Source organism: Gymnodraco acuticeps, unplaced genomic scaffold (genome assembly GCF_902827175.1).
Source record: "Gymnodraco acuticeps unplaced genomic scaffold, fGymAcu1.1, whole genome shotgun sequence".
NCBI lineage: Eukaryota > Metazoa > Chordata > Actinopteri > Perciformes > Bathydraconidae > Gymnodraco > Gymnodraco acuticeps.
The window spans coordinates 428,888-443,207 of record NW_022991680.1 but is presented as its reverse complement, the minus strand read 5'-3'; the positions used below and the strand labels follow the sequence as shown (position 1 = coordinate 443,207).

The following is a 14,320-nucleotide window of genomic DNA, read 5'->3' as shown; positions in this document are numbered from 1 at the left end:
TAAATCTGCAGAATAATTAACCAAATGCCTTTAATAGTAAGAGGTAAAGTTCATGAAGAATATAATCGCTGCTTCCTGTCATTTTCTAATTTTAGGGAATGTTCCACACTACTTTGCTTCAGGAGTCGGGACGCAGGACTAAATCTGTCAACAAACTGAGCGTCGTCTTCATAGTTATTCATTATGAACATGTTTTACTAGATAACGCTTCACAGGAATGTGGAGCATTTAGCCAAAAACAAACACATGTAGATGCTACTGCTGTTTACTTTTGTTTTCGATTCCAAAGAAGTAGAACTGGGCTTGTTTGAAACCTGTCTGCTTGCGTTGCAACGTCCCATCCATTCACACTAAAGTCCACTCCTTGTGTCTCTTTAATAAACACATTAGATATAAATAGATCAAAGTTGTAAATAAGATGCTGAGACAAATCATTTTAGAGGCATTAACATTATTTCATTAAATGTTCAGATGTACGCTCTATTGTGTTTAACTATGTACATTTCTTGGTGTCCCAATAACTCTCCTCTTAACAGGCTTAATGAGTAATTTCCTGTTTCTCGGGCAAGGCTTGGTTACCGTAGAAAAAATTCCTGAACTTGTTGCATCCAGTTGTACAATACAGTAGAGAAGGTGTAGGCGTAGAAAAAAAGAGCCTCAATAAAGTGCACAGGTCATTTCAGTTTGACAAAGTCCTCAGTTAACGTCTCAAAAACAAGATGTGAAGCAATTCTTTGTTAGGCAAGGCAAGGCAAGGCAAGTTTATTTATATAGCACCTTTCAACACAAGGCAATTCAAAGTGCTTTACAAAAAATGAAAGACATTAAGAAAATGGCATTTAAAATCAGTCATTAAAAAGAAAAGCTAATAAAATAAACATTAAAGAAAAAGTACATGGATAAAAGTTACAGTGCAGTCTAAGATATGAATAGTTCAATTAAAAGCAGCGACAAAAAGAAAAGTCTTCAGCCTGGATTTAAAAGTAGTCAGAGTTGCAGCAGACCTGCAGGTTTCTGGGAGTTTGTTCCAGATATTTGGAGCATAATAACTGAACGCTGCTTCTCCATGTTTAGTTCTGACTCTGGGGACAGAAAGCTGACCAGTCCCTGAAGACCTGAGAGATCTGGATGGTTCATCATTTAGCAGGAGGTCAGAAATGTATTTTGGGCCTAAACCATTCAGTGCTTTATAAACCAGCAGCAGTATTTTGAAATCTATTCTTTGACACACAGGAAGCCAGTGTAAAATGCGTCCCATTGTAGAACGTCTCCTACGTCCAGCACTTGAAGTGTGACCTCTGTTGTGGTGCGACAAACAGTTTCCTCTCTTTTCAAATGTCAAAGACATAAAGGAAGGCTCTCATTGCTCTGTGGATAAAACATCATTGATAACCAAGTCATTCATTGGGGTCTACTAAAGACTAAGCAATAATAATTACATTACATGCCACTTGCTTTTATCCAAAGAGACGAACATACTCAATACTGTGGGCAATCCCCACAGGAGCAAAGTGTCTCAGGGACACAAAGACATGCTGACTGCAGTGGGGTTTGAACCTGTGACCCCCTGACCCCAACGCACAACCCACTGCACCACACGCCTCCTATAGTTAAACAACAGTTTAACAGTAACAAAACAGCTACAAAAACATCGTTCATTGAGAGGAGTCTATTGACCCATCCATTGATTTTCACACCCGCAACCCATCAGCTTCAATTAGGGAAACAGTCTGATTGTGTTGCAACATGGGTCATTTTATCTCACCACAATGCAGAAATGTCCCTTTGTTTAATACCATCCTTATTTGATAGCTAACTAGGCTAAATTAATTGTTAATAGAAACATTTTTGCTGCTTATGTCAGATGACAAAGCTACAATTGAACTGCTTTGAGAAGGGAAGAAGGAAAAAAAGGACACGTTGCAATCGGCCATTTGTGGCTGTTTGAGTAAACGTGGAATTAACATGAATTTAGTGCAGCAAGAGACAGGACACTAATGAGTTTTAAACAGGCAAAACAAAAGCTTCTGATGAACTTACATTGGAACAAAGCATGATGGCTACCTCCTGTGATTCTTTAGAGCTTTGCTAAGCAAGTGCTTAGTGATCGAAGTGCCCGTTAACGCAAAAACTAGTATATCGGAAATGGTTTACAAAATATATACATCATGACAGAAATATATGAGGAAGTTCTTTACGTATAGTTTAAAAGGTGAGGGTCGTCTGATATGTAGTCACAATGCAATAAAGGAATGAAATATGCAAATCCAAGGTGTCACCACCACCTCTTTTCCCTCCATGACATCACCTGATCAAAATGTCACTATTATGTTTACGTTGAACATGAGGCACAAGTTCAAACCTTGGCTGTGCATTCCTGACCAATCACAGCATGAAGTGAGTGTGACTGATGGATTATGAACACATCTCACACACACACACACACCATCAGAGTCCTATCTCTTTCCTATGCCAGAGCCAGAGCCAGAGCTATCAGAGCTGCTGTCTCTTACTTCCAGGAAGCTGCACTCTGGGAAGGAAGTGGGCTGCCAACAATGACATCATCATCCTGCACCAGCAGAGGGAGCTGCATCAGACCAATATCTGCACTGCATCCTCTAAATCCCCCCCCCCATCTCTCTCTCCCTCTCTCTGCATCTCAAAATTGTGAATGTGCAGACCTCTGAATGGACTGAATGCTCAACCACACACACACACACACACACACACACACACACACACACACACACACACACACACACACACACACACACACACACACACACACACACACACACACACACACACACACACACACACACACACACACAAACTAACACTCGTGCTAGCAAAGCCCTCCTGGCAAAAGCACAGCAAATAGCCCTCTAACCTCTCATGTCTCGTGGTCGCTCACACACACACACACACACACACACACACACACACACACACACACACACACACACACACACACACACGGGAAGTAAAGTAATAGAGTGTGTGTACATGTGTGTGACAGTGTGTGTGTTGTGTCCTGTCTTTGTGCATGAGTGCTCCTGTTTGCTGGAGGACAACTGACTTGTTTATGTGCATACATCAGTGACACACACACACAGAGACACACACAAGCACACCCACGCACACGCACACACACACACACACACACACAGGGCCTCATTGTGTATTTGTGTGTGTGTATATGACAGAGAGGGAAAGAGAGAGAGAGATTACAGGCAGGGCTATTCACTGTGCTATGCTGGCAGGTATTCAGTGTGTGTGTGTGTGTGTGTGTGTGTGTGTGTGTGTGTGTGTGTGTGCCTTTGGCTGAAGCAGTGGGTTAGAAAGAGAGAGAGAGGAGGGGGCAGGGAGGCAGGCTGGTTTGGAAAGGTGGAGGAGGAAGAGGAGGAGTGAGGAAGGAGGAGGGGGGGAGGGGTCAGGCTACACAGCCTTTTTCGACAACTCCCGCCAGAGCCGTGGTTGCCATGGCGACCGGGCGAGCGGAAGCAGAGCCTCCCTCGACATATCCTATTAGGTCGAGAGAGAAGGAGAGAAGGAGAGGGAGTCAAGAGTAAGAGTTTGAAAGTAGAAGAAGAACCATTGAGAAGGGAGGGAGGGAGTGTGTGTGTGTGTGTGTGTGTGTGTGTGTGTGTGTGTGTGTGTGTGTGTGTGTGTGTGTGTGTTGTGTGTGTGTGTGTGTGTGTGTGTGCAAAATGACCTTTGACATTGTGCTGACATCCTAACTTATGAAACCAAATGTCCATTTACAACAACCAACTTCCATCTGCACTTGAGCAAGGCACTTCACAGCATCTGCTCAGTGGCCATGTGTGTATCTTTCAACTTTAACCAGGGAACCAAACATATCAAGCTCTTCTGCCTTCAACAAAATACACTCCGTTATCTCATAATGCCTGTGCTGCAGCACCTCTTTTCACCCTCTGTCTGAAACCAGAGCCCAGTCTGCTCTGATTGGTTAGCTGTTGTGATTGGTCAACCGCTTAGAGATGTCCCGTTCCTTAGCCTATCACATACAATGTGTGGGAACGCTAGCCAATAGCAGGGGGTGAGTATGGAGGCGTCTGAGGCAGGGGGGGTGGGAGAAAGACTCTCTTTGGAGGGAACACAGGGATTTAAGCCTTTGCAGACCATTAACATGCACCAAAACCTATATAGCACACTACAGGAAATGTAAAACCCTGTTTATTTTCAAATGTAGGCTCCACCTATTTCTACAGAGATGAGTCTTATTTTCCAGTTGAACCAGCATACATCTTTTGTTTTACTTTTCCTTTTGTCTTGTCAGTGTCATTGTGTTTGATGACGCAAACAAAACAGAACTGAAGTGCAAACAATGACTCCGAGTTGACAGAGGTAGCATTAAGTAGGATGTGAGGCGTTCGAGTGTCTCCCAGAGGAGCGAAAACCAGGAGGACCTACTTCCTGCACACTTTATCTTTGGACAGGAAACTCCACTCCCCTCTGTGCGAGGCAGACACAGAGGTGTGGTCCACGCACACACCCTCTGCTTAATGATGCCTTATGCAATAGTGCTCCACCCAGCCCCCACCCTTCACTAACCTAAACCACACCATGCCACAACACACACATATAAGGCTTCACTAGCCCCATCCCCCATCTCCTCAGCCCCTCGCAGCCTCACGAGAATTCTGCTTTTTCACTGAAATACAAGATGTTTTTTTTAAATAGCCATCAGGAGTTTATTTTTCTCTCAGCAGGTGTTTGTGGGGTCGAGTTATATGACCCAACCCTCACACTCCATCTTGGTGTTACACTTTCTGTACATTATTTGGCAGTTATGTCTTCTGTCCAGCTAAATAAATGATCAACTGAGACGATCAATGAAAAATAAATAACCGGATCAATGGAAACATGGCAAATAACCTTCAAAGCAGCAAATGAATATATTTTGCATTGGATGTCGAGGGCATTCAATTTGATCTATATAGCCCAATAGCACACATTTCCCTCAGGGGGCTTGCCAATCACTACGGCACATATGGTCCCTTGCATAAAATAAGGAAAAATACATTTTAACAGGGCAAACATTTAAGAAACCGAAAGAAACACAACCCATCTCCCAATACATTTAGCATGTGAAGACAAAATATCAATAATTGTTTTAATTTTAAAGGCTTTTGGGAAGTATTCCCATTAACATGAACAAGCAGTGTATTTTGAACATTTTAGAGACACTTTACATGGTGCATGTAAAGTATGTTAATATATTATAACGGCAAATAAACCTAATTTGATTATTAAAAATACTGGAAAAAAACTTAAAAAGAAACCAAAAAACTGTGCGGCCATGATAGAAATTAATGTATTCGTGGGGTTCTGGTATTTTTTCGGTTTTTGTTGTGAGTAAGTAAGAGAAAATGTACTTGGATTAGGTCAATTGGGTGTGTTGGGGTTATTATCGTGATTTATGCATGACCCATTTTACAAGTATGCAAAGATGTTTTGGAGCGCAATGACCCAGAGTATTTCCCATCGTGTCTGAAAAGCTTGATCACTGTTTTATTAAAGCTTGTACTGTGTAATTAGTTGTACTGAAACACAAATCTAGCTTTCAAAGAGCCAGAGGCGACGTGTGATTTCCGTGTTGGTATAACTGGACTCGCTGGTGAGAGCAGATTTGTAACCTCAGAAAAGCACGAACGCTGTCATCATGGAAAGATATTTGTCGTAGATGATGACTGAGCAGGTAGTGTATCGTCACCTTTGGCACAAGCCTGGGCAGGTACGGGCCAACTTTGCTGTTTTCCTAGATAAGAGCAGCTTAAAAGAATTGCTCAGCAAAATAAAAACAGAAGAAGCATCAGCTGAGGAAATGAGTGATAAAGTAAACCTAGCATTATATGTGAAACCAGGATAATATGCCAAGTTGTTAACACATTGATGGCGCATTTCCACTGCAGGGCCTCGCTCTGCTTAGTACGGTATAGTTAGGCCTGGCTCACTTTATGCTGCGTTTCCATTACAGTTTAGTAGCTGGTGTAGTAACTATAGTAACGCAGTGTAGGCGGAGCTGTGACGTCATCTTCAATGCAAACCACAAAACCAACGTCAACCATTAGCTGTTAGCACTCAGAGCTCACAGCTCCTCATATCTGTTCAGAAACTAGACAAAAGTTAAACGAGTACAAACCACAGACTGCCTGTGTCATGGCGAATATAGTCGCTGGTTTATTTATGTCTGTAGGCCGTTGTTGTGAGTGTGGACGGTCGGAGCATATACTGCGTTAGCTTAGCCGATCTCCATTCAGAAAACACGCATGCCGTCTGTCTGTAGACTTGTCAAAGCATTAATTCATGGTTTTTACTAACCGGTATCAGTATGTTGTTACTTCGGCATCATTTTGAAACGTGTATTACAATTAAATCATGGTCAAATATGTTCATTTTGTTGTAGTTGTAGCCCCCTTGCCAGCGATTCTCTCTCTAGTTTAGCATACTCAGCCCGGTTGTTGGCCCGCTAAGAACCTTGATTTTATGGGGCCAGAAAAACTGTGAAATAGTACCCGCTAGCCGGAACTACGGCAAGTGGAAAACGCAACCAAAAACGGGCCTCGCACGGCACCGCATGCTTAAACCGCGCTGTAGTGGAAATGCGCCATTAAAAGGTCAGAACGTCTTTGTTTTTAGACTTTCTGACCAATGAAATTAAAGCAAACCAAAATCACAGCTTTTCATCCAACTCTCAATATGATGCAAAAAAAGTCTAATCTATTGATAACAATGGATAACAGCTATATATACACCTTGGAGACTGAGTCTGACCACAACCATAACCATGCATTTGAAAAAAATCCACAAAGTAGAGGCTAAAGTATTAGCATGGAGAACGGGAACAAGATTTGATGTGTGTGTTCGCATGGTCAAGTCAATCTCCTAAAAACCCGATATTCAACCTTCTCGACTGATTGTGTAGCTACAGAAAAGAAAACATCTCCCCACTGGCGTTTCAGTTTCAACAAAACAGCCTTTTAGATTTCCAAATGAAAACCGATGTTAGCAGCTAGCCTCTGTTAGCATCTCCTTGCTAAGAGAAGCAAATACAGAACACGTGCAGCCTTTGCTTATCTAACTGTCCACACCTTCTCCACCTCTTACTCCACCTTCCCTTCAATCTCTTCTCTCTCCATCTACACTCTTCCCTTATCTGTGTCCTCGCTTCCAATTGTTTCTCTTTCTCTTCTGCTTTTTTTTATTTTACACTTCCTGCAGATTTCTCTCTTCATGCCTGACAACACTCTTTCCTCAGTATGTAGGCTGGGTTTTAATGATTGCCATTGCGAGCATGTGACTCTGACAGGCTTCGTCTTGTCATTACCTCTGACTCTCTTTATTCTATAACCTTATCCGTCTCTAATTAAACCGGAGTTCACGGGCATCCATCAAACTCACGCTACAGAAACGTGAAAAAGGTGTAGCAACACGCCTGCCATCCAACACACAAACACTCCCAAATATTGTATTGCTTATGATTACATTCATTCAGAATTATAATCACCAATAATCATTGTGTCCCTCGCAATGAATAACAGCAACCGGCAGGAAGATAAACACACACAAATATGGGCTGGTACGAGTAATTATGTCCCATCATTTTGCCTTTCAGAAGTCATGCGGTAGACAAGATAATTTCAACACCTAATTATAGATTATTTGAAATTCTAATAGGTCTAATCCACATTAAAAGTAATAATTTAAGACAAAGGACTGGAACCTCCCATCATTATCAATGTGATTTGCAGGCCTCTTAATAATGGACAAAACCAAATCAACAACAACAACGATTAAGTTATGAATGTACTGGTATGAGCATCTGTAATTATTGGAAACATCAGGTAACAACAAAATGCACATTATGTCATTATCAAGACGAAGTATTCAGTAATGTAATAATGTCCTTAGGTGCACTTCATGTGAGTTCCCCCAGAAAGAAGTGCCGGTCAATAGTATTAAAATATATTAAGGTATTAAAATAGATCTGGAAAATGTTGGGGCACAATGAGATTTAAGATATCAAAGCAAAATGAGATAACTAAAAAAGAACCACACATTTCCAAGTCCAGAATGCACCTGCAAATTTGCAATTTTGAGTAAATCTGCCAAAAAAAGACTGAAAATAAGATATGACGAACGTATACATATCGACGTTGACTAACACAATGGGTCTATATAAGCAGTGTAGTCTTAATAACTTATATAAAGTGTTATTTTGTCACCTTTAATGACTTGGTCTGCACACCAACATTAACATAAGTATAAAGTCATGTGCCTCTGCGCTGTGAATTAACTTTCTTTAAAAGCAGACGATAGGACGGAAATGGTTTGATAAATGAGAAATAAAGGGTTGTAGGGGAGGTTCTTTTCTCCTCTACATGATTCACACAGTGTCGGGGCTCTGCTGTGACCTCTGACCCGCCTCACTCCTCCTTTCATACAGCTCGTCCTCATGAAGAGTCACTCAGGATTAAAACAAACAAAAGGTCATCTCTGCTGCTTCTAATGCACAACTGCAAATGTCAACACGCTGCAATTACATTTGTAAAGTGTGTTTTTATCACTTGTACGTTTTTCATGCATCCATTTATCATCTCCAGCCATCGTCAGGACAACCTGTGCCTCCTGCTTCCTCACTTTCCAAGAAAAGACTCAAGATGATCTTTAAATACTTGTAATCTTTATGTACCCTGAAAAAAAAGATTTTTTCACGTTTCATCCATTTATTCATCCATTGCTTTTAGCGAGCTGGAGTTGTAAGGGGTTTAATGCTTTGCTCAAAGGCTCTCCTTCACATTCCAGCTATGTAATACTGGTCTGTCCATTGTACAAACTTCAAATTGGGTCTAATGGATTGATCATTTATCAAGCAAACTAGCCATTATTATCTTAACCGCTTTCACACCAAGTACTTTGCCGTACTTGCCCCCATGGAACTAAGTGCAGATCGCGTTCACACCGGAATAAGTCCCTGAGGGAGGATTAGGCAAATGAAGCTGCTGACGTCACTTCTTCGTCTTCTGCTTTGGGGTTTACTGGCAGGCCGCAAACAACTTCACGGCGTATACTGAGTAAATCGCCAGAACACCGACACCTCCTCATCTCCACCGCTCCCATGTTTTTTTTGTGTGGCCATGAGTTCTCTCCGTTGGTGCTAATGCTAATAATGCTAATGCCAGCAAATACAATGGCAGCTTCACAAAACTTTTACGGGGCGTGGTTTGCAATTCGCCCAGCCAATCGAAATTGCTACTTTTTTCTCCCCAGGATAGTCCCACCTCTCTAGCAGGCACTAACAATGGGGGTAAAAGTTCTCGGAACTAAGTTCTCTTTTGGTGTGAACGCAAAATGCCAGGTACTATCGGAACTAAACGGGAAAAGTACTCCGGTGTGAACGCGCCTCTTGGCTCCGGGAAACTGCGTTATCTTATACCCGGGGACGGGTGGCGCAGTGGTCTGTGCATCCGATCATCAGATCAAGGGGGAGTGCTGGGGAACTCCAGTTCGAAACCCGCTCCTGCCGCCACTGCGTCAGGCCGTTGTGTCCTTGGGCAAGACACTTCACCCAGATTTGCTCCTGTGGGTATTGTCCACAGTACATGTATAATACCAATGTGTACTTGTAAAAGCGCCTTGATGACCTCGAGGCGTGAAGATGGACGGTGTGGCGCAGTGCGCTGTGCAATGATCATCAGATCAAGGGGTGAAACCCGCCGCTGCTGCGTCTGTAAAGCCGGTGTGTCCTTGGGCAAGATACTTCACCTGAACTTGCTCCTGTGGGTATTGTCCACAGTATCTGACCATTGTATGTATGTATGATGTATATGTAAAGCGCTTTGAGTCATTGAAAAAGCGCTATAATAAATGTAAGGAATTATTATTAAATTATTATCCATTTTTCATTATTTTCCCACATTTTATAGATTATTCATGGGGGAAATAAATAACTGGACAATGCAAAGAAGTCTGTAAATCACAGGTTTCCTCACAATATCATATCATTTGTATCGACAATGAAACGGTATTTGAAAATAGCATTAAGTCTGATATAATATTATTTGGATTTGTTATTATTTGGATTTGTTTAATTTGATCAGTCTGCCATTGATATGAGAAGCTTGTTTTCTGCCTATTTACCACACTCATTCATATCAACTCACAAAAAACAACTGATGGTATATAGCTTGACAATTTCCTTTCCACGCTCTGAAAGAACAAATGCTTGGGATATGTGCTCTGTACTTGGTCTCCGTTAATGCCACAACTCACATTCTACGATCAAATTTGAGAATCTTTTACATTTAAAAGACGGAAAAGAGATCACTGTTAATATCTTAACTTTAGTATAGCAATGCTTTCATCTCAGGCATTTCCCTCTGTATTCATTTCAGCTGAACGTCGTCATGTTCCCTGAGCTGATCGGAGCCGATTCAGATCACCTGTTAGCTGCTAATTAAGAATCGAGAGCAGCTTAGCATTCCCCCTCCCGGCCAATCAGATGTGACAACGCCCTTTTCTTTGGGGCTTAAGAGAGGAGGAGAGCTGCACACTGCTCATCATGCCAGGCCGTAATGCATACATTATTTCAGCAGAGATTGTCAGGAAGAAACCCTGGACTTTAGGCGCTTTTCAGACTTAGTTACGGTCTGAACTTCTCTGATTGAGAGTGATTTTGAGCACAGTTAAACATAGTAGGAATTAATGGCAATAAGCGATTTCCACTGGGTTGCATGAGGTCAAATATGAGTACTATTTGCACAAGAGTTAATGATAACCTGCAAGCTCTGTTTCTGTATGTTCTGTAAATCAGAATATTTTATGTTTTACCCACTGCTGTGAATGTGAAAGACCTGAAGATGTGTTTAAAATATCATTGTCATCCCCTGTGGGATGCTGATGGTAAATCAGTACTGCCACTGTTATGTGTTAGTTTCTAGACCTGTGTTCATGCTTCTCTAAAGCCTAGAAGTTGATCATGGGTCAGGGTGTGGAGGTTCATCAGACATCTTAAGCGACTTAAAGCTGATCAGTGGCAGATCATAGTCTGGCTGTGTTCACACGCACAACGCTGCACGGGGAAAAGCCCGCCTCATTCAAATGAACTGCAGCTAAAGGGCTCATCCGACATAAAGAAATGTAACCTGATGCAATTTCACATTGTTTAATTAAGTGCACATTCCTCACAGTGTTTTCTAACTTATTCTGTATATTTACGTTGTGTATTCGATAAAGACGTACTCAATAGATATCTAATGTTCACTGTTTATATATTTTCTATTCATGTTTATTTCCTTGTGTTGTAGCCTACATACACTACCTCACAGGAAGTATTTTACTTTAACTAAAAGCTGCTGTGCACAACATTTTAATGTATATAGTACACTGTGTTTCCGTCACTTAATAGACTGATATTTAAGAGATTTATTTAAGAAATGTTGAAATAATTGTACATTGACAGTCAAAATGCTGCTGTGACCAAATAATGCATCTAAATAAAGTATATATCTATTTATTTGATGCATATTTTTTGTGTTTTCTATTTGTATTCATGTGCAAAGCCTTCACACGCTGCTGTGACCAAACAAGTCCCAATTTGGAATCAATAAAGTATATCTAATCTAATGGATGTGACTGTAGTGCAGAGTAAAAGCATCAAACACATCTGTCACTCAGACTGGACTTCCTGTATTGCATTTTATCATCCTGCTGCTTCATCACTCACACATAAATAAATCCTCCTCCAGTGTCCAGTGTTTAACCTGACATGATCACACATCTTATCAGCCACACCCTCCTCCATCTATCTGTCCACCCTCCTCTATTCTATCAGCCAATCACATCCCTCCCCCTCCTCACCGTGCACTCCATCTCCTCCGGCTCTGGTTTGATCTGTACCGAGGGCATGACTGCCACCTCGTCCTCCTCCGCCTTCACAGAGCGTGTCGCCACTTCCTCGCCCACTTCCTCCTCCGCCTTCACAGAGCGTGTCGCCACTTCCTCTTCCTCCTTTTGCGGCCGAGGCCTGGTGGCCGGCTCCTCCTCTTCCTCCTGCTTGTCCTCCTCCTCCGGTGGCGGTGGTGATGCTGATGGCGGCGGTTGTTGTTTCTTCAGGTTGCTCCTCGAGCTCCTCTGCTTCCTCTGGCCGCCGGCGGCACTCTTCTTCTGCTTAGGAGTTGACTGGCACTAGAGGAGGAGAAGAAGAAACAAGGTGAGAAGGGTCCATGATCGACAGAGGAAGGAGAAGGTAGAGGAGGTTGAGGAGGGGGTTGGGGAAAACATGGCAGAGAAAAACAGGGGAAGGAAGGGTGAGAACAATGTGAAAAAACTTCCAGGCCAGAGGAGAGGGTGAATGGAGGGGATTTGCTAAAGGGTTTGAAGAAGGAATGAGGAGTAAAGTGGGCCAGGGGGAGAAGAAGAAAGAAAATGTGAGGAGGAAGACAGGTAGGAAATGCTAGAGTTTGGTCTACAAGCATTACCTCTGTGCTAAAAGATGGCTAAATGAAAAGCCTTCTTCTCAAAAATCTGCCAGAAGAGGGGGGTAAAAAACACACACACATTCTGCTTTTAAAAAAAGATAGAAAATGAAAGGCACAGAGAGAGACAAAAGGCCTAATCCTGAGGCTGCCAGTGAGGGAATGAGAGCGAAAGAGAAATAACAGAGAGGGAGAGCAGGGAGGAGTAGCCGTGAACTGACCCCTCCCTCCCTTTCAGTGCAGGCAGGCGGACACACCCTTTTCTGGAAGCCGAGCGAGAGAGACACACACACATGCATGAAGAGCGAGAGAGAGAGGTGGGGAGTGCCGAGGCAGAGGGACTCAACACACACACACTTCTAGAAATGCACACACCCCTTCTCTGCCTTTTCTGTCTCCATTTTCCCTCCATGTCCACTTCCTTTTTCAGACCAAATTCAATGTAAGATTATGTCTTAGAATTAGCAAAATGAATTGTTAAGAGGTAAGTTAACAATGTCCATTATTTCTATCAGAAAGAATCAATGCGTGCTTTACACTGACAATATATTAGATACTTGGGTCTCTGTACTTATACAGAACACTGAGAACAGTACAGTGTTTCCCTTTCAGGCAAAATATAATAACAATTATTACAGTTGTTGGATCAAAGGAATCAAAATGAAGTGAGAATTATTTAAAAAATCCACACAGTTTCAATCTGTCTGTGGTTTTGAAACAGATTGTCATTAGGCGGTGATTCTAGCCGTGGGAACATATTCTGTACTATGAATAGAGTTTGTAAAAAATGACCAGCATTATGATTAACAACAGAATATATCATGTAAAGAAGAGTATAAAGAAGAGCAAGCTTTCTGGAGAGCCAAAATATGATTTAAATGATCTGAAAATTAAATCTTCTGTTTAAGACCCGTCTGTTCAACTTGAATATGTGGCTTATCGAGGAAATGTGACGCTGCAGAATTACTTCAATGATGGTGTAATTTCCATATTTTGACTACATTTTTTTTTATAACCCTCCTGTTGTCTTCGGATCAAATCTGACAGATTTACTACTTTCATCAATCATACATTTTTTGTTTTACATTCCATTGCATTAAGGCTTCATGATATCCTTCACAGTAGACATTTGAACATATACAATTGCTGATCACCACTTTCATTGCATTTTGGATGATTTAGTCAACTTTGTAACACCATGGTGTTCCCGCTCAAACATGACCACCATAAAGAAAAGGAATTAGTAACCATCCGGATCAGATAAAACACACACACAAACACCCACACATACTCTAGATGTGTCCCCCGACCCCCCCTTATGTGCCCATCCCCCCATGTGAATCACACCTGGCACACGCAAACACACAGAACTATTTGATACAGTTCCCGCTCTTATGTGCCCATCCCCCCGCATGGATCACACCTGGCACACGCAATACATGTTCAGTGTCTGTTCTTTGTATATTCACTGCAGTGTTTCATGGATACCAGTAGTCTGATACAATATGTACAGTTTGAAAGGGTGTTAAATGAAATTTGGTGGTGATTAATGGTTTTTGTGTTAATGTAATAGCAGTTAAAACAGGACCGGGCGAACATCAAAGTAAGGGGGGGGGAACGAAGACAAGGGTTAGGAAGCAATATCACTTACACTTGAGATATGAAATCAGATGTCTTGTGTTCTCCTCGGCAGACAGACTGACACCGAGGGTCGTGACCTACAGTTAAATACTGCTGGTCTGGTCTTGTGGAAGTTGTAAAACAGATGACTTCCCTTCTGATTTTTTTTCTTCCTCTTGAAGCTCAGCTGATGTGAA

General features: G+C 42.0%; 1 protein-coding gene across 5 annotated transcripts in view; it reads right to left on the bottom strand.

The window, feature by feature from the left end:
- The window catches only part of klf8 (Kruppel-like factor 8), a 79,159-nt gene that overhangs the window by 28,864 nt on the left and 35,975 nt on the right, over positions 1-14,320 (bottom strand). For all 5 annotated transcript variants that reach the window (XM_034198746.1, XM_034198743.1, XM_034198745.1 and 2 more), the window contains exon 2: positions 11,887-12,213. In XM_034198746.1, the coding sequence (XP_034054637.1) occupies positions 11,887-12,213 (327 nt within the window). The remainder of the gene's footprint in view (positions 1-11,886; positions 12,214-14,320) is intronic.